Below are 22,884 nucleotides of genomic sequence, written 5' to 3'. Positions count from 1 at the left end.
CAGGATAGAAGACGCTGACCACTCAGGAGAGCTTACGATTAGCCCTATACCATCCTCCATCCGGTAAGAGGCTCATCCTCTCATTTGAGTGGTGCTCTTTAGCTTCCTTCTACACCTAAGCACCTTTTTCTCATCTGGACTTCTCTTATACGCCCTTAATTTCTACTTTCTGGTAAGGGGCTAGTCCTTAAAGTGGTGGTGGGATCACCTGCACTTGAAGTTGCTGTGGAATTTCACCTGGATATCTTCATATCTGCTACAGATTTTGTTTTGGACTTTATGCACCCCAATTTATTTATGTTTTTTTCACTTTTATTGCAGTGGCATTTGGACTTTTACACTGTTGATTGACTCACTGTATTTTGTTCTTTGTGACATATCAGAGTACGCATCAGTTTATTCACCATATGTATTAGTTAATAGTTTACCTAATTGTTGCATCATATTGCATTTGTTCACCTCAACCTGACTGGTTGACACTTATAAGTTTAGCGCACGTGCTTTTTTTATATCATATCATATTCCCCGATTGGTTCTAAGGTTGCAGCTTTACTTTATCTTTATTCAGCACACTTTTTCTACATACACATACCTATTATGAAAGGTGAACTTATCCTTTAATCACTTTGTATGCTAAATTGGTAATCCATTTTATGCTTGCCTAGTTACCAACCATATTGGGTGACAATATATAAGTTTGCCTTTACTACCTGGATTGGTACTTGTTTTCTTTGTTATGGCTCTACTACTGGGTATTAAGTATTACTTTCAGTAAATTCCTGTGATAATATATGTTCGTAGACTCAACATGGTATGTCAGAGGTTCTCGAGGAATGCCGAGACAAAGAACAAAAGACCCATCCTATCCAGCAGCTCCAATATGGGTAGTGCCACATAAGCCTGGTTGAAATTTGCTGTAACTTTAGATGCAAATACTGCTTAAAGGAGTATTTCTTAAATTGTGCTGCCATGCTCACACCTATGTGGATAAAACTATGTTTTTTAGCTGCCTGTACAGGTTTTAAACAATTTGCTATGTAATAAAATATAAGGAAATGTAGTTTTTTATGCACACTTTTATTTGCTTGTGTATATGACTTTAAATGATATTAGAAATAGATCCACTAGCCCACATAACCCAACCCATCCTAAATTGTCTATTATTGCCTTCCAGTCCCAGTTTCCAGGCTAGGCAAACAGAATTTCTATGTTCAAAGCTGGACAAACAGAATTGTATAACATTTTTCTTGACCAAATCTTTCCCTTTTTTTTTGTCCAGCCCTACCTCCCTGTGAAACGCCACTCCCAGTCTAGGGCAGGTTAAATATTTAGATTACTATGTAGGCTTTGGGAAGCAAATTATCAATAATTCCCACTTGAAATCCTGTGTTTAGCACCAGCTGTTGAAATATACTGCATGTGCATCCAGGGGAGTTGCCCGTCAAGTTTAACTGCTTGATCTTACCTTACCTGGAATAACTATGAGTTCAGAACAAAGAACGTACCTCCAGCTTTGACTGCTTGTCAATCTTCTGAAATGCTGCAGAGTCTTATGGTTCTGTTATGTGGTAAGTTTCATCTAAATTATCCTTCTTTATGACTTTCTACTTTTATTATTAGAAAACAAAGTTTACTTCAGTAGGTTGATGATGAAATTCAGGGTAAATCTAACAAAACATAAACTGGACGTGCTGCTATCACAGAAAACTACTGTCAGTCCGATCCTTTATTCATACATTCTGTGTATTTCTTTAGGGCACTTTAACGAAAACACTTTAAGTGTTTTCGTTAAAGTGCCCTAAATTTACCTTAAGGCAGCCCATTAATTATTAATGGATTGACAACCCAACAGAACGTAGATTTTAATGGACTGGCTACTTTTTTCAATGCTGCGCACCATAATGTACAGGTGGTTCCCCTCTATGTCTTAAGATATCTTAGGAATAGTTCACTGGACAGCAAAGAAAGGTTTAGGTTTCATGTACACTGGCAGCTCCTAAACCTTAGTTTAGGAGCTTTTGGCTTTTTTTTTGCAAAAGCTCCTAAACTCAGCTCCATAAAAGCCTATGTGTCCATGTACACATACAGTAGGCTTTTACCAGAGTTTAGAACCTGCCGAGTTTAGGTGAAGTTAAACCTCCCTCTCCTGAACTGGGAAGAATCGCATTTAGGATAGGAACCCTTTGACCACCAGCCACAGGAAAAGGCAAAGCACAGCAAAAACGTGTCTTTTGCGTTTTCCCACGGCTGTGGTCAGGGTAGGCCTTTGTACCCTTACAAGAGAGTCGCGTTACATTAAGAAAATAGCCACTTTGAAAGAATTTGGTTCCAGGGTAGAAAAACATGGCATATGAACCACTTATTGACTTGACAAAGATATTTTTTTTTCGCTGCTCCACATAAAACTCAGACTGATGAAAAATCTTGTTAAAGTGATGAACAGGGAAGGTTTTCATTATTTACCACTTTTTTGGACATTTCTCACATACATGTGAAAATCAGTATTTTTTGCTAGAAAATTACTTAGAACCCCCAAACAGTAATTGACTATATGTGTTTTTAAAGCAGGGGCCCTAGAGAGAAAAAAAAAAACGGTAATTGTTTCAATTTTTTTATGTCATATGGTATAAGTGCAGCAGTTTTCAACCCCAATTTTTTGGGAAAAAATGCACTTTAATGAATTTTAATGCAGAAAAACAGAATATAATACCAAATTGTTTTTTAAAAATATAAAAGATGATGTTACGCCAAGTAAATAGATACCAAACATGTCATGCTTTAAAATTGCGCAGGCCCATGGAATGGTGTAAAACTACGGAAATTACATTATCCAGGTGACGCTTTAAAAGCCTTTACAGGTTTCAGATTTACACAGGAGGTCTGGTGCTAAAATTATTGCTCTCAGTCTGACATTCACGGTGATACCTCATGTGTGGTGCAATCACTGTTTACATACCAATACCAGACCGAAGGACACAGAATGTGTGCCCCAGGGGGCGTGTGAGGGGCATGATTCCAGGAGCATGTCCATAGATGCCCTCCCAGAACAACAGCCGTGCTGTTGCCATCTTTCGGTTATGGCGAGGTTTGGAACTGGTTTAAAGAGAACTTGTCATCAAGAAAAAGAGCCCTGAGAAATAGAGCAGTAATAATTTTTACAAGTCGAAAACTGTCTAGATTAAAGTATATACCCTTTTCAAAAGAGAATTTTTTTGTAATAGAAGATTTAGCCTCACTTTCAGGAGCAATAAACATTTTTCAGATGTTGGGTCACCTTTCTCCATCCTATTCCCCAAAAATAAATTAACTTCCTTGAGGTTCTACTTTAATATTGCATTGTAATTGAAAGTTCCCTATGCAAACAACAATGCCAAATACTGTAAGGGACCATTCACAACAGGAACTGTTTGTGACTCACACAGTATTGCACTGCGTGTTCCTGTGCAATTTACATGCAGTTCTTCAGCCCATCGATTTTGAATGGGCTGAAATCGCATTGCACCGCACCAAAAGAAGTGCACTGCAACTGGGTTGCATGGTACATCTGTATCATGTGATCCAGTGAGGGCAAGCTTATTTGCAAACTGCGTTTGAGGTGTCATTAACTTTGCATTGACACCCGCTGCAGTTTGCAAGGCCAGTGCAATTTGAATGTGGTGCGGGAATTCAGCACAGAACGCGGGTTTTCTCACAAAGCAATCTTTGCATTCTCTGCAGTGTGCAGCCATAGAACAACATTGACTACTCAGACTTCTAGCAGCTTGTCACCAGAGATCTGTGAATGTTTTTGGAAAATGTTTGTAAGGAACAGGAATGACTGGAGGATTTCAGTTAAACTAGCTTACTGTAATATTTTGCCAATGAAACTAGAAAGTCTCAGTTTTATTCACTGAGCTGTTATGCTGAAATTTGCTTTAAAAAATTAAACAATCTACAATGCTTTCAATAAAACAATATACTATACTAAGATTTTTATTGAACTTATTTTCCACTGTCTATTTTTCTTTCTATGAAAGAAATATAAAACATGAGGTTAATGATATACAGTGCCTTGCGAAAGTATTCGGCCCCCTTGAACTTTGCGACCTTTTGCCACATTTCAGGCTTCAAACATAAAGATATAAAACTGTAATTTTGTGTGAAGAATCAACAACAAGTGGGACACAATCATGAAGTGGAATGAAATTTATTGGCTATTTCAAACTTTTTTAACAAATAAAAAACTGAAAAATTGGGCGTGCAAAATTATTCAGCCCCCTTAAGTTAATACTTTGTAGTTCCAGCTTTTGCTGCGATTACAGCTGTAAGTCGCTTGGGGTATGTCTCTATCAGTTTTGCACATCGAGAGACTGAAATTTTTGCCCATTCCTCCTTGCAAAACAGCTCGAGCTCAGTGAGGTTGGATGGGGAGCATTTGTGAACAGCAGTTTTCAGTTCTTTCCACAGATTCTGTAATGGATTCAGGTCTGGACTTTGACTTGGCCATTCTAACACCTGAATATGTTTATTTGTGAACCATTCCATTGTAGATTTTGCTTTATGTTTTGGATCATTGTCTTGTTGGAAGACAAATCTCCGTCCCAGTCTCAGGTCTTTTGCAGACTGCATCAGGTTTTCTTCCAGAAAACCTCACCAAACCATGTTTGACAGTGGGGATGGTGTGTTCAGGGTGATAAGCTGTGTTGCTTTTACGCCAAACATAATGTTTTGCATTGTTGCCAAAAAGTTTGATTTTGGTTTCATCTGACCAGAGCACCTTCTTCCACATGTTTGGTGTGTCTCCCAGGTGGCTTGTGGCAAACTTTAAACTACACTTTTTATGGATATCTTTAAAAAATGGCTTTCTTCTTGCCACTCTTTCATAAAGGCCAGATTTGTGCAGTATACGACTGATTGTAGTTCATCCAGAGTGACCATGGGCCTCTTGGCTGCATCTCTGATCAGTCTTCTCCTTGTATGAGCTGAAAGTTTAGAGGGACGGCCAGGTCTTCGTAGATTTGCAGTGGTCTGATACTCCTTCCATTTCAATATTATCGCTTGCACAGTGCTCCTTGGGATGTTTAAAGCTTGGGAAATCTTTTTATATCCAAATCCAGCTTTAAACTTCTTCACAACAGTATCTTGGACCTGCCTGGTGTGTTCCTTGTTCTTCATGATGCTCTCTGTGCTTTAAACGGACCTCTGAGACTATCACAGTGCAGGTGCATTTATACGGAGACTTGATTACACACAGGTGGATTCTATTTATCATCATTAGTCATTGATGTCAACATTGGATCATTCAGAGATCCTCACTGAACTTCTGGAGAGAGTTTGCTGCACTGAAAGTTAAGGGGCTGAATAATTTTGCACGCCCAATTTTTCAGTTTTTTATTTGTTAACAAAGTTTGAAATATCCAATAAATTTCATTCCACTTCATTTTTTTTTTTTTTTTTTTTTTTTTTTTTATATGGAGAGATTATATTTTACATTACATCTTATACAATGAGTTGGCAAACCACAGCTGTGCCTTGTTAAATGTTTCCCTTGCATACATGAAATAATAAATATCTATAATAGTAGTGAACAATACAAAAAGAAATAACTCCTTTACTATTTTTTTTTTTGTTTAATCTACCAGCAAGGTATATAGGTGACCGCTAGTCTTTTGCAACACAAAAAAAGGTGATCCTGCTAACAGATATTCACCTCTTTATTTCTCAAGTATAAAATGCCTTCATTAACTTATAAAAGAGAAGTTGTCATAGAAAGGTGACTTTCTACTTCAACATATGCGCGTCAGTTCACGAACGAGGGAATTGTACAGCATCAAAAGATATAGGACACTGTCACATTGTGAGGGGAGATCCTGAGAAAATATCATCATGGTACTATCGTACTGGGATCCAACTGAAGCAGTTCTCTGGTTCCCAACAAAATGGTTCACTCCGAAACTTGGCAATGAGGTTGGCTGTAGGCACAGCTCCTGAAGCAATCTGGAGGCAATTCAGCATTTTAGCGTTGCGGTTGATGAAAAATGATAGCAAAAACTATAAAACAAAAGTCAACCAACAAGAACAAAACGTAGGAGTATCAAATGGGAGGGTGTCTAATGGACATTTAAAAAGAAAAAACAGTACAAAGTGTGATTTGTTGCATTGTTTTTTTTGGCAAAAAGAGCTAACAATCCCTTTAAGAGGTCCAATATTTTGAGTGATCCAATACAAAGATCACAAAGCAATGTGCAGGCACCCATTTTGCATTCTATTATAGAGGTCCAGTGCAAAGCTATACCTACCATGCATTTTGGCTTTACGAAGAGACACAAACCCTGTTTACATCTGGGGTATACTTTATCTTTTTTGTATAGAAGATATTAAGTGGATCTGTTTACCTACACTGATTAGTGGCAGCCATTCTGTGAGGTGAGATACTCAGCGATGACATCACTAAGACCAAAGTCACGATTGGGCTGCTTTCAATGTGCGACAGCAATGGGGTCCACTCTGAGGCTGTTTTAGGTGTGTGTTGCTGGGTTAGCTGAAAGTTTGTGGTTTGCGATGCGTCTTTCTGAAAATCTTCACATCATAGAAGATCTCAGAAGTATTCATATCGAAGCAGACATTCTACTTCGTACAAAGGATTTTACACTTTATATATAGGTTCTTTATATATTTATATATATATATTAATATAGACATCTCTTCTTCTCCATATATAGATCTCTTTGTACAGTTCTGTTAAGAAAGTGGCGACTGATCAATGATTGTGCAGTAAAAGGGAGGGCACAAGTGACTTTTTGTTTTGTCTATGTACACTGTTTAAGGGGTCCATTCCCTGCATCATTTAGTGGTTTATACCCTGGACTGCACATACACCAGGAAGAGTCTTTAAGATACAATGCAGAGCCCCCTTTGACACCACAAGCAGATGGCACTGGGAAGATGTGGCAAACCTTCATATTGCAGTCATGGGGAGTGAAGCAGCATCAGCTTTGTTCTGAAGCTCCAGAGCCCACAGAGGTTCATCCTGCACTCGTAGCCACCTGGCTAGTCACTCTTACATTCACAGGCCCCTTTAGCAGTAGCAGCAGAGTCGGGCTTGACCCAGCAATCCCATTTTCTTTTGACGTACACAAGCATACTCTCACCACACATGCCAGCACCTTGAAGGTGCATTAACCTACTCCGAAGATATCAAAACAATCACCGGCACAGCAGTCTCCACTAAAACTACACAAATCACTCGGGGGTGTCACCTTTCACTAAGCAATCACAGTCCTCCTAAGCCCTTTTGAGCTGGATTAGCTTGGGGCCTTGTAACAGAGAAATTACCCAATAAAAAAAAAAAGAAAAAAGGATTCCTGTGCAGAGAAGGAAATGGAAGGGTGGCGATTACATCAGCGCTCAGAACTCTGTCCATCTTTCTTTACATGCCAGAAAGAGTTCCAGTGAGGGTCTCACTAGATGCTGCTCTGTCCTGGTAAGTGCCCAAGAGTGTCCATATAGCTGAAGGAACAACGGGACCTCAGATGCAGTCCCCCGTGTGCATGCTGTTCCCCCATTTCAGTTCCTGCACTTTCCGTATTTGCGGTTGCCCCTCACTGTAAACAGGGGGTTGGCCAGGCTCTCACACCACCGTACTGATTCTGTTGACTGGTTTTTGTTTTGGATTGCCTTGAGATGTGTTTGTCCCCATAGGATGGTGGGAAGCATGCTGGGGAAGAGGGGAAGTTGGAGGCAAAGGGGAGTGAGGAGTCAATGGAGTGTGAGGTGTGTGAGGTGTGTGTGGAGACGGCGGAGGAAGAGGAGGGTAAGAAGGATGTGGCGGGATAGGTGACAATGGTGAGCAAGGTGACTGGTTATGCTGGCTATGTGGATGCTGTGGATTATACTGGGCCTGTGGGGGGCGCTGCTGTTGAGGAGGCATTTGAGAAGGGTGATGACTAAAAACAAAGTGCTTGGGTGGCTGTTTCTGCATGGATTGGTGCATATGCTGGGGGTAAGTGTGTGTCATGGCATGTTGAGGTGCAGATCCATACATGGGTAAGGGTGACTGAGGCTGGTTTGACGGGTGTCTGCCATGCAGGGTGTATTGAGGGTGGGGGGAGCTGGGGGTCAAGGGTGGCCCTCCCACAGCCGGTCTCTTTTGCTGGTTTGGACGCTGCAATGTGAACTGAGCTGAGGATGGTGGCACATGGTAACGATGAGAAGGTGGCTGAGGGGGCTGCTGAGGTGGTGCAGAAGCTGGTGGCTGAGAGTGATAGGGTGGTGGGGGCTGAGCTATTGGCCCCCCGCTGTGGCAGTACTGAGCATGAAGAGCCTGGATCTTTGATTGTCCATCAACTCCTGGTGGAGTGTGGGGGTGAGGAGGCAGTGAAGCTGGAGGCAAATTTTGGAAGGGTCCTTTTCCTCTTTTACTTCCAAACAGAGAGCCTAGGAAAGAGGAAGAGTTGGAGACGGGTCTTGGAGCCTTGTACTCCTCAGGAGGAGGAGGTGGTTGAGCAGGAAGTCGCTGATGAGGACGAGGGCTGCTAATGATAGACCCCAACATCAGAGAGATCTCTTAATGAGCTGCTCAGTGCGCTTCTCTTCAGTCCTTCACCTAGTGCATATGTGTCATCTAGACTTGGTCGTCCCAGAGTGCCATTCACAGCCTCCTTCATCCCTGGCCCAGGAGAGGTATTGGGGCGCATTACCCCCTTTTGTTTCTCTAGTTCCGATTCGACTCTGTACTTCTCCATTTCCTGAACTTCTGCAATGGACTCTCGTAGGTCGCTGGTAAACCTGAGCCGATCTTGAAGGCTTGGAGCATTGAAGATAATTAGGACCTTCCTTTCACCACCAGGGGCAGCGGAAAGTAATTTGATTCCATGCTGGTAATAAGAATTCTGGAAGAGCTGCATCTGCATGTCCACCAGTGGAAAGGATTGCCGGAAGCTATAGGTCACCAATATCTTCTTCTTCTGGAAAATCTTTGTGACCACCAAAAGATCATTGAAGAGGAAGACCTCCCTCTGGTGCAGACCCATCCTCTGGGGACGGTTGGGATCTGGGACCTCATAGAGTTGGCAGCAGCAAACAAGACGTCGATGTGGAAGAGAAAGAACTGGCTTTTTTCCGACAATCATTCTCTCCACAGCTTGCACCTGAGATACATGATCATCATTTGTCCTCAATTCCCGACCCTGGATTCTCTGGTATATTCCAACAAGCAGATCCCTGGGAATATCCTCCCCATTGTCCACCCCACGCAGGTTTTTGATGAAGTCATCTAGCTTCATCTTGCGCTCAGGTTTGACGCTCGGGCTGTACATGTCCGTGTTCAGAAGAATAATAGCGAATGCCAGGATAAATATGGTATCTGGGTTACGGAACTGACGAACCAGGGCCGGGTTACATACACAGTAACGCTGACTGAAAGCCTCAATGAGCCTCTCCACCTTCTGTGCCTCTCCCTGAACACGTATGTGAGCCTGGAATTTGCGCAATGCCTCATCTAGATCCATGTTTGAGAAATCCATTTCATCCACCACACAGTCTAAGACATCTCTGTTAAACTGTTTTTGGCGGTTTCCAAGGAACTCTCCAATCATTTGTCGGCTCAGACCTTTCCTTTCGAGGATAAAATGTGCTACCCCCACGGGGGTATCAGATAGGAAGCCCCTCTCAATCAAGTACTGAATTCCTTTTTCTGGTTTTTTGTTAAAGAGGTTGAGACCGATGCGGTATTGCCTCCTTTGCACCACATCATTGTTGAAAGCAGGAGAGTCCCAGCTGTGCCTGGTTTCCCTCTGGTACGTCTGCTTACAAAGGGTATTGGGGGGCTCCCGTAGGCTGTCACGGGAAGAGGAGCCTGAGCTGCAGTTGATGGTTTCATTGGAGTTGGTGGTGCTGTTTAGACTTTCATTGTCACCATCAGAATTCTCCCCAAGTTCCTGTTTACCATGATGCATATGTCGCACCCCTCCCATCCCGCCTCCCACAACCCCCACTGAAGTACCGTTATTTCCACCCCCAGGGTCTGATGGAGGAGGCAGAGGGTCCGGATGATAATGGCGATGGGGATGTGGGGAGCGTGCAGGTCCTTTGTGAGGTGCTTGTTTAAGAGTCCCATGTGGGCTGCAGTTCTCTTGTTCATAAACAACCTGCCTATTTAAAGAGCCTCGGTCTGACCTATCACTTAGGTCCACAGAACTGTCACTAGGAGGCTCAATAGTGAGCAAAGGAAGATGAGCGCCTCTCATGCGAAAGTCCCGGCACTCCATGCAGGGAGTGCTCCTCCTACTACCATTCTCTCGACTGTCTTCCCGGGAGGAAGAGGTGGCCCAGTACTCCTGCCGTGAACTAGTTCCTTGTGGAGTGTCCTGATCAGAGCTTGGAGGCCGGTCAAGAGAAAGAGGTGACACGGGTACTCCTTCGTCCATATAAAGAGTGACATCACTGAAGGAAGTGGCAGTACTGTCTCCATGTTGTTCCTTGCTCTCTCCCTTTTCCAAGCTCCCTTTTTCATCTCGAGGATCTGGGCAGTGCATAGATCGGCAGCTTAGGGCATCATCTATTGACTCAGCCAAGGACTTAACCTGTTTGGAGAAGGAATCCTCCAGTTCTGTGATTTCATTGGAAAACTCCCCTGAGGTGTTGATGGAATCACCGTCAATACCGCTGCAGGAGCCCCCATATTGAAGACCTCGCTCCCCCTGCCCACGACATGCAGCTACCCCTTCGTCCAATGATACCGGTTTGCCCTGGAAATATGGGACGTTGTGGGTCTTGTCGTACTCCTCAAAGGAGTACTGCATGCGCATGTTGGATAAGATGATCCGACGAGACATGCGGCTCTCAGAAGCAGAGCTACGAAGGCGTTCAAAGTTCTTATTCATGCGATACTGTCTGAACGCAGTCTGGATGGTGCGAGCCGCTCGCCGACTGAGGAAATAGCCCCCATACTTCCTCTCCAGCATCTCCACCTTTTTGTCCTGGAGGTCTGATGACAATTCATAGCTGTCAGACAAGGCTTTGGATCTCTTGTTTTCTTCTTCTTCCTGCTTACGCAAGGCAACACTGGCTGGCTGCAGTCTGGCCCTTTGACTCCACTGGAGGCCAGGATGGGATGGGTGACGGGTGGGTGATGGCAGATCGTAATGGTCCGTTTTCACCTCTCCACGGTATGGAGGCTGCTGGCCTGGACTGTCAACAATGGTTCCAGATTCACTTCCAAGAGAGTCACCACCTTCAACACTGACCGTCCTGGAGTTCTCTCCATCAGACCCGATCCTCTGTGCTGCTAGATCGGTCCCCGCAGCATCTTCTCCTCCCATGCTCCAGCAGTCTAGGGTCCTGACATCAACAGGCCCAGGGCGCAGCCCTGCATTTGGACATGATGATGCTGTGGGACAGTCCGCCGCCAGAGTGTGGGGGAGCATCATCTGTTTCCTCTGCAGGGTGGTGGCCGGGCTGTTGCTGGTGCTGTGTCCGGGGCTGGAGCTGCGGGAGGCGGCTCTGTGTGGCCTGGCAGAGGCCCGGTGATGTGGTGGGGGGGTTGGGTAGGTGTCCCCCCCTCGGTGATGATGATGATGATGGGGGGGGTGATGATGGCCGTACCCCCCGCACCCTTCCCGGTACTCTGCTCGGTGCTGCTGATCCTGCCGGCTCTCCCTCAGCTCCCGGTTCTCCTGGCTGACTCGGTCCAGTGTCACCTCCAGCTCCTCGATGCGGCGTCTCTGGGTCTCCAGCAGCTTCTGCTGGCTCTCGATGATGTTGTTGAGCTCCAGCAGATACTCCACGGCTCGGTTCGGGGACTCCTGGCCGCCGGGGTTGGGGCCCGAGCCGGCTCCCCCTTCCATGGCCGCCAGGGTGGGTGTACCGGAGGTGGGGGGGGGAGGTGCGGAGCTCAGGTCGGGCGGCCAGGCATGGTGGTGTTGGAGGTGCCGGGGGCGGAGCGGACACGGAGCTACCGCGGCGACTGCTGCAGAGTCACTGCGCCCATTCCACTTCATGATTCTGTCCCACTTGTTGTTGATTCTTTACAAAAAAATACAGTTTTATATCTTTATGTTTGAAGCCTGAAATGTGGCAAAAGGTCGCAAAGTTCAAGGGGGCCGAATACTTTTGCAAGGCACTGTATCTATTTCCTGGCAATAGGCTGAAGAAATGAGTTGAAAAGGAGCCATTTAAACCCCATTGCAACCTTAAAGCGGTATTGCAGCTTGCCAAACAGATGTGGTACTTGCAATTGTTTTCTTTTCTTTGGCTTTCGCCCCTCTGTTTTCACTTGGTGATCTGGCCAGTAGCAGTTAGTGGGAAGGAAGAATGAGGACAGGAGGCAGAGTAGACAGCAGCATTGTCAGTCTGGGGGAGAGGGGAGTGTTAATGTATTAGCAGATTTAGAACCACTAACAAATTGAAGCAAAACCCCAGCTAACACTTTATAAGCAGTCACAGCAATCAATTGTTCCTTTTGGGATAAAGGTTTTGCATGAATAAATAAAAGCTGATCATTTTAATCACCCCTGCCCGTGTTAAGTAATACTACTCAACTTTTGAACTCCCGAATGAGGGACACTTGAGTTAAGGGACGACTTGCATCGGGCATAGAGTGTTCTGGCAAAATGTGGGTGTGGTCAAACTCTGACCAGTGGGATGGGGCTTAGGTGGACTGGTTAAACAAAACCCAATGCGTTTATCAATAATGTTAGTAAGAATATCATGTGGTATCAGGTGGGTTGGTGAGGAATGAATTTGACTTTTGTTGTGCTGCTTTATGTGGGTTAGTAGGGAAGGTCTTGGCCCATACCACACTGAATCAGGTAGGTTGATAACATTGCCTTTGGCCTGTATTACATTTTATCAGGCAGGTTAGTGAGGATGGACTTGGCCTGTGCCATGTTGTATCAGGCTGGTTGGTGCAGAGAGAAAAAGAGGGGGTGAGAGAGAGCGGGGTTAGAGAGAGAGAGAGAGAGAGAGAGGGAGGTGAAAAAGAGAGGGGAGTGAGAGAGGGGGTGATAGAGAGCGGGATTAGAGAGAGAGAGGGAGCTGAGGAATAGAGGGGAGTCAGAGAGGGGGGTAAGAGAGAGGGAGGGGAGTGAGAAAGAGAGGGTAGTGAGAGAGGGGGAGAGAGAGCGGGATTAGAGAGAGAGAGAGGGAGGTGAGAAAGAGAGGGGAGTGAGAGAGGGGGGTGAGAGAGAGCGGGGTTAGAGAGAGAGAGAGGGAGGTGAGAAAGAGAGGGGAGTGAGAGAGGGGGGTGAGAGAGAGCGGGGTTAGAGAGAGAGAGAGGGAGGTGAGAAAGAGAGGGGAGTGAGTGAGGGGGGTGAGAGAGAGCGGGGTTAGAGAGAGAGAGAGAGGGAGGTGAGAAAGAGAGAGGAATGAGAGAGGGGGGTGAGAGAGAGCGGGGTTAGAGAGAGAGAGAGAGAGGTAGGTGAGAAAGAGAGGGGAGTGAGAGAGGGGGTTGAGTGAGAGCGGGGTTAGAGAGAGAGAGAGGGAGGTGAGAAAGAGAAGGAGTAAGAGAGAGATGGGGGGGGAGAGAGAGATGGGGGTGAGAGAGAGAGACATTAGGGCAGCCATAAGTGTGAGCATGTAAACATTTGAACGTTACATTAAGGTAAATAAACATTTATTTTTAATTTTTTTATAAATTAGCACACATTGATAATATGATAAAAAAAACTGCTTGTGTTTAAATAAACTGTATAGCTATAAAATAAAAACCTTGAAAATAATGTACAGTATGATCCCTTTAAAGTTTTACTTAACCCAGAACCTGCATTAATTATATCTGGTCTCCCATAGTACACAGAACATGGAAATGCAATTATTTTTGTAAATATAAATTGCTAAATACCTTTTTCTCATCAGCAGTATGTAGCACCCTCCTAGGTAGGTGCTACAGAGAAAGTATAGTTCTGGGTCCTGTCTGCTTACCAGGCTGCAGGTTAATCTATATTGTTCTCTGCTTACCAGAGAGCAGGATCTGTTGGTAAGGTCTGATCATTGTGCTCAGGTGCAACTCGTTCTGTATGCAGAGTGTTTTACACTGGTCCAATAGGGAGGCATATTGGACAGTGGGAAGAAACCTGACAAATGAGTGCACAGCCCTAGTGTCAAGTGAGTGAAAGTGTCTTGGTGCTTGCTGTGAAACTGTACAAAAGCCAGGAGCACATGTGCTAGGGGTCTGTCGGCTAGATAGCGGAGGGAGGGGGCAGCTGCCTCCTCCTCTGTAGAGGGGTTGTGAGGCCTCAGGTGGTTGACCTGAGGGCCAAGAGTGTGCCAGTAAGGAGCTGAACCCAGAGGTCCAGGGAAGCTGACTGAAAGGGGAGACATTGGAGGATCTGATTCTGCAGTACACTGAGTACAGATCTGTGTCAAGGGGCCTGACCTGAGGGGGGGCACCCCTGCAGCTAGAAGAGTCAGTGGACAGTTGTCAGTAAAGGGGATGCTAGAAAGAGAGAGTATCCTGAAGATAATGTATATTCACCAAGTCTATTGCTGGAGAGAAAAGAGCAAGGAGACTTAACCTTTTCCATACATGTGGCAGTATGAATTAAGCAGTGCAGCTGCTTCCACAAACAACCTGGTGAGGCAAAGTGAGAGTTGTCCTTATCCATTGTGAATAGTTCCAGTTGGAGTATCCCACTATTCCCTTCTCCCATTAAAGTTCCAAAATAAACACTAAAAATAAATACCCCTGGACTGTTTATTGTGTGACAAGCCATCGGGTGTAAGGAGGGACGTGTGAACTGTGCCTCAAGTGACTGTATGCAGATAATCAGAGGAGGCCCGAGAAGTCATCATACAGCAGGCCCTACGGGGACAGTGCTACAAGTATATAACAGTCTAGTGACTTTTATCAGTTCCTGGTAAAGCTTGTAGGAGGAGTTTTCATACTGCACTGAGCTGTCCTATTAGGATCCAGGACCCCTAACCGTCTGTCTAGATGGTGCTGATTGACCCTGTGCTTATCACATGCACTCTCCCAAGAAAAAAAAAAACTCTCTAGCAATACACACCAAACTGAGCATGTGCAGCCTGACTCCAAAGGCTCTGTCTTATCTGGACATGTTCTAGAGTCAGTGGAAGAAGGAGAGGATCAGAGGAGACAGGATCTAACAGCCTTTTTACGCAATGCGGGGGAATAACCCCTTTAGGCCTCATGTATACTGCTGCTGATAAACTGAGGTTTAGGAGCAGTTGGGAGATTTTTTCAGCAACCCCTGAACTCTCCTCTATGTTATCTTATTTGTTCATGTACACTGAGACATTTATAGTCATTAACCACTTGCCGACCGCAGCAAGTACATTTACTGCGGCGGTCAGCCCCGTACAGGCAAAGTGACGTAGGACTACGTCGCTAGCCTGAGAGCCTCTAGGGGGCAAGCCCGGGCCGCCGGAGGATCGCTCCCGCCCACGCTCATTCCCTAACAAGTTCGCGCGTGTGACCGGTGGACCCGATGTCCGCCGGCCACTCGCGATCTCCCCGTGGAGAGGGAGAAAGGCAGGCGGCTGATGTAAACAAAGCCACCTGTCATTCTCCCTGATCTAACTGCAGAGATCATACGATCCTGCTATGTAGGATCGTATGTCTCTGTGGTTACATCACTAGCCACACCCCTTTACAGTTGGAAGCACGCCCCTAGGGACACACTTAACCCCTGCATCACCAATGAAGTTAACCCCTTCTCTGCCAGTGTCATTTTTACAGTAACAGTGCATATGTCTAGCACTGATTACTGTAGTAATGTCACTGTCCGCCGCAATGTCGCAGTCCCGCAAAAAAAATCGCAGATCGCCGCCATTACTCGTTTAAAAAAAAAACACCAAAAATTACAGAAATCTTTCCTTTAGTTATTAAACGCAATAACTTTTGCGCAAACCAATCAAAATATGCTTATTGCAATTTTTTTTACCAAACATTACATTTTTTGGGGGAATTTCATATAAAAAAATTTGAAAAATATTGTTATTTTTTTCAAAATTGTCGCTCTTTTTTTGTTTATAGCGCAAAAAGTAAAAATCGCACAGGTGATCAAATACCAGCAAAAGAAAGCTCTGTTTGTGGGAAAGAAAGGACGGCATTTTCATTTGGGTACAGCGTCGCACGCCCGCGCAATTGTCTGTTAAAATCATGCAGTGCCGAATCGCAAAATAGAGCCTGGTCAGGAAGGGGGTAAAATCTTCCGGGGCTTAAGTGATTAAGAGGCAGTTGAGTTTAGTGGCATTTTTTTGAAAATGTGTTCAGACAGAAGTTTATTGACATTTGAAATGCCAAATGCTTGTAACAGCGTGCAAACGCGTCTAAACATGGAAACTCACGTTTATAAGCGTTTCGTTTATAGGCGTTTACAATGGGGATACATTTCTGATCATTTTGCAATTTGTAGCAGCTTTTCCAGGCATTGGGCTTGATGTGGGTCTGCCATTGTTACCGGCAATACCTTCAGCCCATTTAAACTGAATACCCAAGTGTGAGTTTGGAGACAATGACCATTCCGGCATCTTAGGTTTGGTTTGTTTTGTTTATTTGATAATGGGGATGGGAGAAGGGAATGAGTGGGATACTCCTCTGGCTCAACTAGGTACAAATTAGACACTTTGCAGAAAAATGCCTGTTAGCGCTGTCTTGACGCCGGCTGGGTGCCAACCAATGCTTGCTGGCGCTTGAAAAACGCTGACTTTCTGAACTGTACTTGCACTTGACTTTTGACACTCTGGTTAGCTCAAAAGGTCTTGTACTGTACTACGAACTGACTCTTGACACTCTGGTTAGCTCAAAGTCCTGTATACAGCTCCCTCCAGTCCTTCCTGACTGAGGTAGCCTCTGTAACTGCTTGTGCTGCTGCAACTCTCAACACTGTAAACTGCACGCTGTACACTTTAACTCTTCAGGGCCCAATCGCTGGCGCCCTCTTTTACACTTCAGGGTCCTCTCACTAGGCACCCCCTCTACACTTCAGGGTCCTCTCACTAGGCACCCCCTCTACACTTCAGGGTCCTCTCACTAGGCACCCCCTCTGCACTTCAGGGTCCTCTCACTAGGCACCCCCTCTGAACTTTAGGGTTAACACTGGCACCTCCTTTACCGCTAGCTAGCTCCTGGATCCCTTGGACCTTCACCGGAGCAGTCCCCTCCCAGTTAGGCAGACCCCCAGGGGCAGTTTGCAGTACTCAAGAACTGGGAATGCTTTCCTGAAACTGGACCCCCTGAACTCCGCTGGTCCTCGGCACACTGGATCCTCTCTGCCGCTCAGCTCAGCTCTCTGTCCCCTCAGACAGGCCGCCTGGGACACCTGTTCCTTCTGACAGGAGGAGAGACAGCCGTACTCTCCCTCCTGGGACTCTGCTTCAAAAGACGCTGCATAATGCGCTCCCCTCCAACTTATACCCACTCCCAGAATCCTGTGTGGCAGAATCTGCCTTTCTGGGGTAGATACAGGTCTGAATATGCCATTGATTGGGTTTCCTCCACTGCCCAATGAGAGCTCTCTCATGGAGTACAGTGGGGAAACTCCCCAGTCTAAACAGCCACACCTGGGAGACATGACAGCCCAGCTAAAAATCATGGCCCTGCTGTTAGGCAGCCAAGGCCCAGTATAATTTACCTAGCACCTACTCTGTTGGGTGCTACAAATGTAAAAACACTTCTAAAATGCAAACGCCGCTAAAGGTGCATAAACATGGCATGTAAACACGGCAAAACGGATGTTTTTAACTGTTGGTTACTAGCTGTCAAATTCCAGTGTTCAGGAGAGGTTTTCAAACGTCCCGTGTACTCTAAGCCTTAGGTTACACAGTGAGTATAACAAGCGTGCTTTACTTCTTATACAGACTGATTTTACTGTTGTGGGTTTAGTAACACTTTAAACCAAATCTGTGATGAATATGGATGGATGCTGATGTGTGATATTTAGTGTGAAAGAACATTTGACCCATCATAATCCATTCTGGTCTCTGTTCTTTCCAGCAGCTACATGTTGTGGCCAGAGCACATGTGGATACCATGATGTAGCAAATTTTATTGGAGTTCTGAATCAGTCTACTCTTCTTATGAATATCCGACCTGTCACAGACTGGAGAGAACCCACCCTGGTATCCATGGACATGACCTTCCGAGGGGTTCTGGATATGGTACAGTAAATGAGCTGCATTCATTTTCATTCATGTTATCAATATGGAATACTTTTTTTACATACATGAAATCAGTTTTAGCCAGAAATCATACATTCACAAAATGCACCTCCTATCATAATTGACCCAAGGGATCCAGTTCTTACAAAAAAATTACTTTATATATTGTACAGTTGCTACCATCCCAATGACAAAACATGCATATTTTTGGACGTAACAAAACAAGATTAAACAAAAACATAAATATGAAACAGACATTAATTTTCATAAATACTACAATTTTTTCTAACGTAGGAGCAGTATAACCAGACAGGTTATGGTGAGTTGTATTACAGAGACCACAAAAGTCCTCCAACTGAACCTGTGTGGAGCAAAGTAGAGTCCTGCTTCTGAACTCTCTAAAGTAGTTGTAAAGGCTGAAGGTTTTTACCTTTGCACATTCTATAAAGCTTCAATGTGCAGCTCCCTCCTCCCTTCCCATACCTATAATATATATAAATCTTGCAGTATGGTTAAATTTACTTACAGAAGATAATCAGTTTCGTAATTAGACCTTAAGGGTCCCGTCAAAAGCAAAGAAAAAAATATTGGAAAATTTAAAATATTTTTTTAAAACTGTGCAATTTTTATACAATTTTTATGCTAACAAGTAAGTGGTACTGACCATATTAGGGGGTTAAATGACAATGATCGAGTAGTCATGTTAAAGACAATAATGAACAATACTGGGCCTCTATTGAGTGCCTATTCTGGCACTCCTCTCCTACATGCAAAAATCATAATTTTTTTGCTAGAAAATTATTCAGAACCTCCAAACTTTATATATGATTTCTTTTAGCAGAGACACAAGGTAATAAAATGGTGGTCATTGCAACTTTTAATGTCACATGGTATTTGCGCAGCAATTTTTCAAACACATTTTTTTGGAAAAAAAAAAAACAGTTTCATGAAAAAGCAAAAAAAAAAAAAAAAAAAAATACTGCAGTTAGCCCAATTTTTTTTGTAAAATGTGAAAGATGATGTTACACCGAGTAAATAGATACCTAACATGTCACGCTTTAAAGTTGTGCACACTTGTGGAATGGTGCCAAGCTTTGGTACTTAAAAATCTCTGTAGCACCCTACAGGTAGGTGCTAGGTAAAACTATGGTGGACCTTGTCAGCCTAATAGCAGGGCTGTGATTTATCTAGTTAGGGTGTCAGGGCTTCCAGATGTGCCTGCTGAGGGGAGAAGTATCCCCACTGGCTCCTGTGAGAGGCTTTTCATAGGGCAGTGTGGGAAGCCCAATCAAGGGACACATCCCAGCTTGTAACTACCCCAGAAGGCAGATTATGCTGCAAGTCATTCTGGGAGTGGGTTTAAGTTTGGGGGGGAAGTGTGTGGCATGGGGTCTTTGGCGGGAGCAAAGTCCCAGGAAGGAGAATGCGGCTGTCTCTCCTCCTGTCTGAGGAAGGTGGATGTCTCGGGGTGTCGCCTGAGAATCCAGAGAGTGCTGAGTTGAGCTGAGGGGATCCGGTGTGCCGGGAGCCTGCGGAGAGAGAGAGAGGGGTCCAGTCCCAGGAAAGCCTACACAAGTCGTGAGTACTGCGGATTGCCCGTGGGGGTCTGGCTAGAGTCAGAGGGGACCACTCCGGAAGAGGTTCTGGGATCCAGTGTCAGCTAGCTGTAAAGGGGGTACCTAGGTTGAGGACCCTGAAGTTGTAAAGGGGGTACATAGTCAGTTGACCCTGAAGAGTTCAAGGAATAAAGGGGGCACCTGCAGTCTGGGCCCTGAATTGTATTGCGTGTGCCAGTTACAGTTATAGTTATCCGGAGTTCTACAAAATACTACCTCAAGCTGTGCCAGGCAGGGGTATTCAGACACTTACACAGTGGAACAGTGTCAGGAGTTCTACAGTTCTCAGTCTTGGATCTACTGGGCTATAGGTCAGGAATTCAACACTTCTTCTGTATTACAGAGTGTACTCGGAGTCAGTGAACGTTGGCTGGCGCCGGCTGGCGTCAAGGAAGCGCCAACGGGCATTTACAGGAACAAAGTCCCAATCCAAACCCAAACCAAAGTCCCAACCCAAGCCAAAAGGAGTATCCCCCTCATTCCCTTCTCCCATCCCCTTAATTTATAATAAAAAACACAAACAAAGATGCCGGAGTTACTAATGGCAGACCCACATCAGGCCATAGGCCTGGAAACCTTGCTACATCTCCATAGGCAACGATTTAACATTTTTTTCAGGTTACCAGTTTAGAGTTTTAGAGGAGGCTAGAATTGTTGCTCTCGCTCTAACGTTCGCGCCAATACCTCAGATCTATGGTTTAAATGCCGTTTACATATGTGGGTGTGGCGAACATATGCGTTTGCTTTTGCGTGCGAGCACACGGGACGGGTGTGCTTTACATTATTTTTTTTATTGTTTATTGTTTATTTTATTTTTATTTTTACATTTTTACACTTTCCCTTTAATTTTTTTTTTAATCACTTTTATTCTTATTACAAGGAATGTAAACATCCCTTGTAATAAGAATAGGGCATGACAGGTCATCTTCATGGAGAGATGTGGGGTCAAAAAGTCCCCACATCTCTCCTCTAGGCTGGAAAGACTAAGACACCCTGGCTTGATAAATCACAGCCATGCTGTTAGGCAGACAAGGCCCACTATAGTTTTACCTAGCACCTATGTGTAGGGTGCTACAGCCACACCACACCAAAATTAGTCAGGTCCCTCTGACTCTGAGGCAGCCGCCTCCTATCAAAACCCTGCCAAAAAATCAGGAGTATCCCACAAACCTGGAAAGGGGGAAAAGGGAAAAACGAATTTACAGAATAAATTAGCGTGAAAAAATATACCTTTACAATCTTCTGTACATGTATATACACATCTTAAGGTGCATGAAAACTGATGCACCCCCCACCAAATGAACTCACCTGGTGGAGAACAACAAGGAAAAATATAATGCAAACATCCTGACTGCTTAACTCTAAGGTGGTCCAACCTGTATGAAGAAAGGAAGCAAAAGTTAGTCAATCTCATACATCACATGGAAATCACATCACATTGCTATATAACTGAACAGTTGAATGGAAAGGCCCTCCTTCAAGATTGCAAGGGCGACCTTCCCATTCCCTCCCTGACTACCTCTGCCAACCAGTGTCTTGACATGCCGGGGTCCTCCTTTAATTTGGAAGAGCCGATCCCCTCACACTAGCTGTCTAAACAGAGTCCTCTTTTTTTTTTTAAGTGAAACACAACGCCTCCTGCTGTCTCTTTGAACACTCCAGTGAGGAAACAGGGCAGGTCACAGTCTCACATGACCCACAGTCCTGCTGAGTCAGGGAAACATCACAGGGGTCAAGCAGGGCACCCCACACCAAAGCTCTTGGCCCTCACAAACTTTGCAACAATTTATACTTCTGTGTAGACCAGGGGTGTCAAACTCAATTTAATCGCGGGCCGCATCAGCATTATGGTTGCCCACAAAGGGCCGGTTATGGCTGTAAGATCAGATGTCCAGAGCACCCCACGCACCCTTACACCCTTACATGAGATGTCAAGAGCCCCCCCACCATCATAAGACAAGAGTCACCCATCCTTCCTTATATTACAATGCACCCCTTACCTTGTGCTACTGCCAGGAAGATGCGGATGGATCTGGGAAGAAGAAAGTGCAAGGTCTGGAGGAGGACCAGTGGAGGGCTGGAGTCACCTTACAGAGTCTGCTGAATACTGAGACAGTAGGAGGCAGACACAAGGTGGTGTTGTGGCTGCACAGCGAGGTGCAGGATCTGTAGGAGGAGTTTTGCCCTCCTCTCTGCTGCAGACTGCTGAGAAGGGGGGTTGGGCAAAGACGAGCCTTTTTACAGCAGCACAGAGAAGCACAGGATCTGGCAAAGGAGTTCTGTTCACTCTGCTGCTGACTACTGAGACAGGGTGGGGGCAGAGGCAAGGGGGGTTCCGCAGCTGCAGAAGAGGTGCGAGGGCCACATGAAATGGCCTGGGGGGCCGCGTTCGGCCTGCAGGCCTTGTGTTTGACACCTGTGGTGTAGACTGTGGGTAAAATATCACACAGCCATTTGTAATCCACAACAGATCCCGGCCGGATGGCCCAAAGGATCCAGCACACAAAATCTAGCTTTCAAAAGACCTGGACCCTGATTGTCCCAAAAGGTCTAGCAACACAACACTTGACTTTCCCAAAGACCCTGGCCCGATGGCCCAAGGGGTCTATTTCACTTTAGCAGATGCAACTTGAATTCAGCACTCTATTATTGTATGAACAAAAGATTTCCTTGGTCAGTTGTGGTAGCCGGCCACCCAAATTTTCTTGTTAAGTCTCATCTTCCTCCACTAGCCACTGATGAATACTGATGAACTTATTTTCTCTCAGATATAGTACTCCGGATGAGGTATTTGAACATATTCCCCATTTTCATTTTTGACCCGGATGAACCAGGCTTGTCTGGAGCCATCTGGGTGACGGACCTCCACCCTATCTATGTAGATGGAGCTTCCATAATACCACTGAACCTTGACCTTTTTAAATTTCTCCTTCAATCCTTCCTCTGGAGAATCTCGGTACCGCTTAGGGACAAAGAGATAGTCCCAGATAAGTTAATCGCACCACCAGTCTCTGTATTTTCCCACCAATAGCATGATCTCCCTCCGGGCATATGGGTAGTCATAGCCATACTCCAAGGCAACTTTTCTCTGCATCCACCTCTGCATTCTTGACAGTCTGGGGAGGGTTTTCCGGTTACCTCTCCCTGGTGGAGAAATTGGGGTATGCAC

The 22,884-nt window shown here is 45.0% G+C and overlaps 2 protein-coding genes across 2 annotated transcripts in view; one reads left to right on the top strand and one right to left on the bottom strand.

The window, feature by feature from the left end:
* Nucleotides 1–1,403: 1,403 nt before the first annotated feature.
* Nucleotides 1,404–22,884, top strand: part of LOC309565818 (5-hydroxytryptamine receptor 3A-like) — a gene marked incomplete at its 3' end in the record, with an annotated part of 77,247 nt that continues 55,766 nt past the window's right edge. Inside the window, exons 1-2 of the mRNA XM_082270824.1 lie at nucleotides 1,404–1,568; nucleotides 17,936–18,099. Coding sequence (XP_082126950.1) covers nucleotides 1,538–1,568; nucleotides 17,936–18,099 — 195 coding nt within the window. The 5' untranslated portion in view covers nucleotides 1,404–1,537. The remainder of the gene's footprint in view (nucleotides 1,569–17,935; nucleotides 18,100–22,884) is intronic.
* Nucleotides 6,092–11,954, bottom strand: LOC309565069 (IQ motif and SEC7 domain-containing protein 2-like). Its single transcript, XM_082269826.1, is given in 2 exon segments — nucleotides 6,092–8,528; nucleotides 8,530–11,954. Coding segments are annotated over 2 exon segments (4,215 nt in total). The 5' UTR covers nucleotides 11,826–11,954; the 3' UTR covers nucleotides 6,092–7,609.

The sequence above is a fragment of the Pelophylax lessonae genome (genome assembly GCF_965119305.1).
Source record: "Pelophylax lessonae genome assembly, chromosome: 10".
Lineage (NCBI taxonomy): Eukaryota > Metazoa > Chordata > Amphibia > Anura > Ranidae > Pelophylax > Pelophylax lessonae.
The sequence above is the reverse complement of the archived record's forward strand: the minus strand, read 5'-3'. Positions and strand labels throughout refer to the sequence as shown.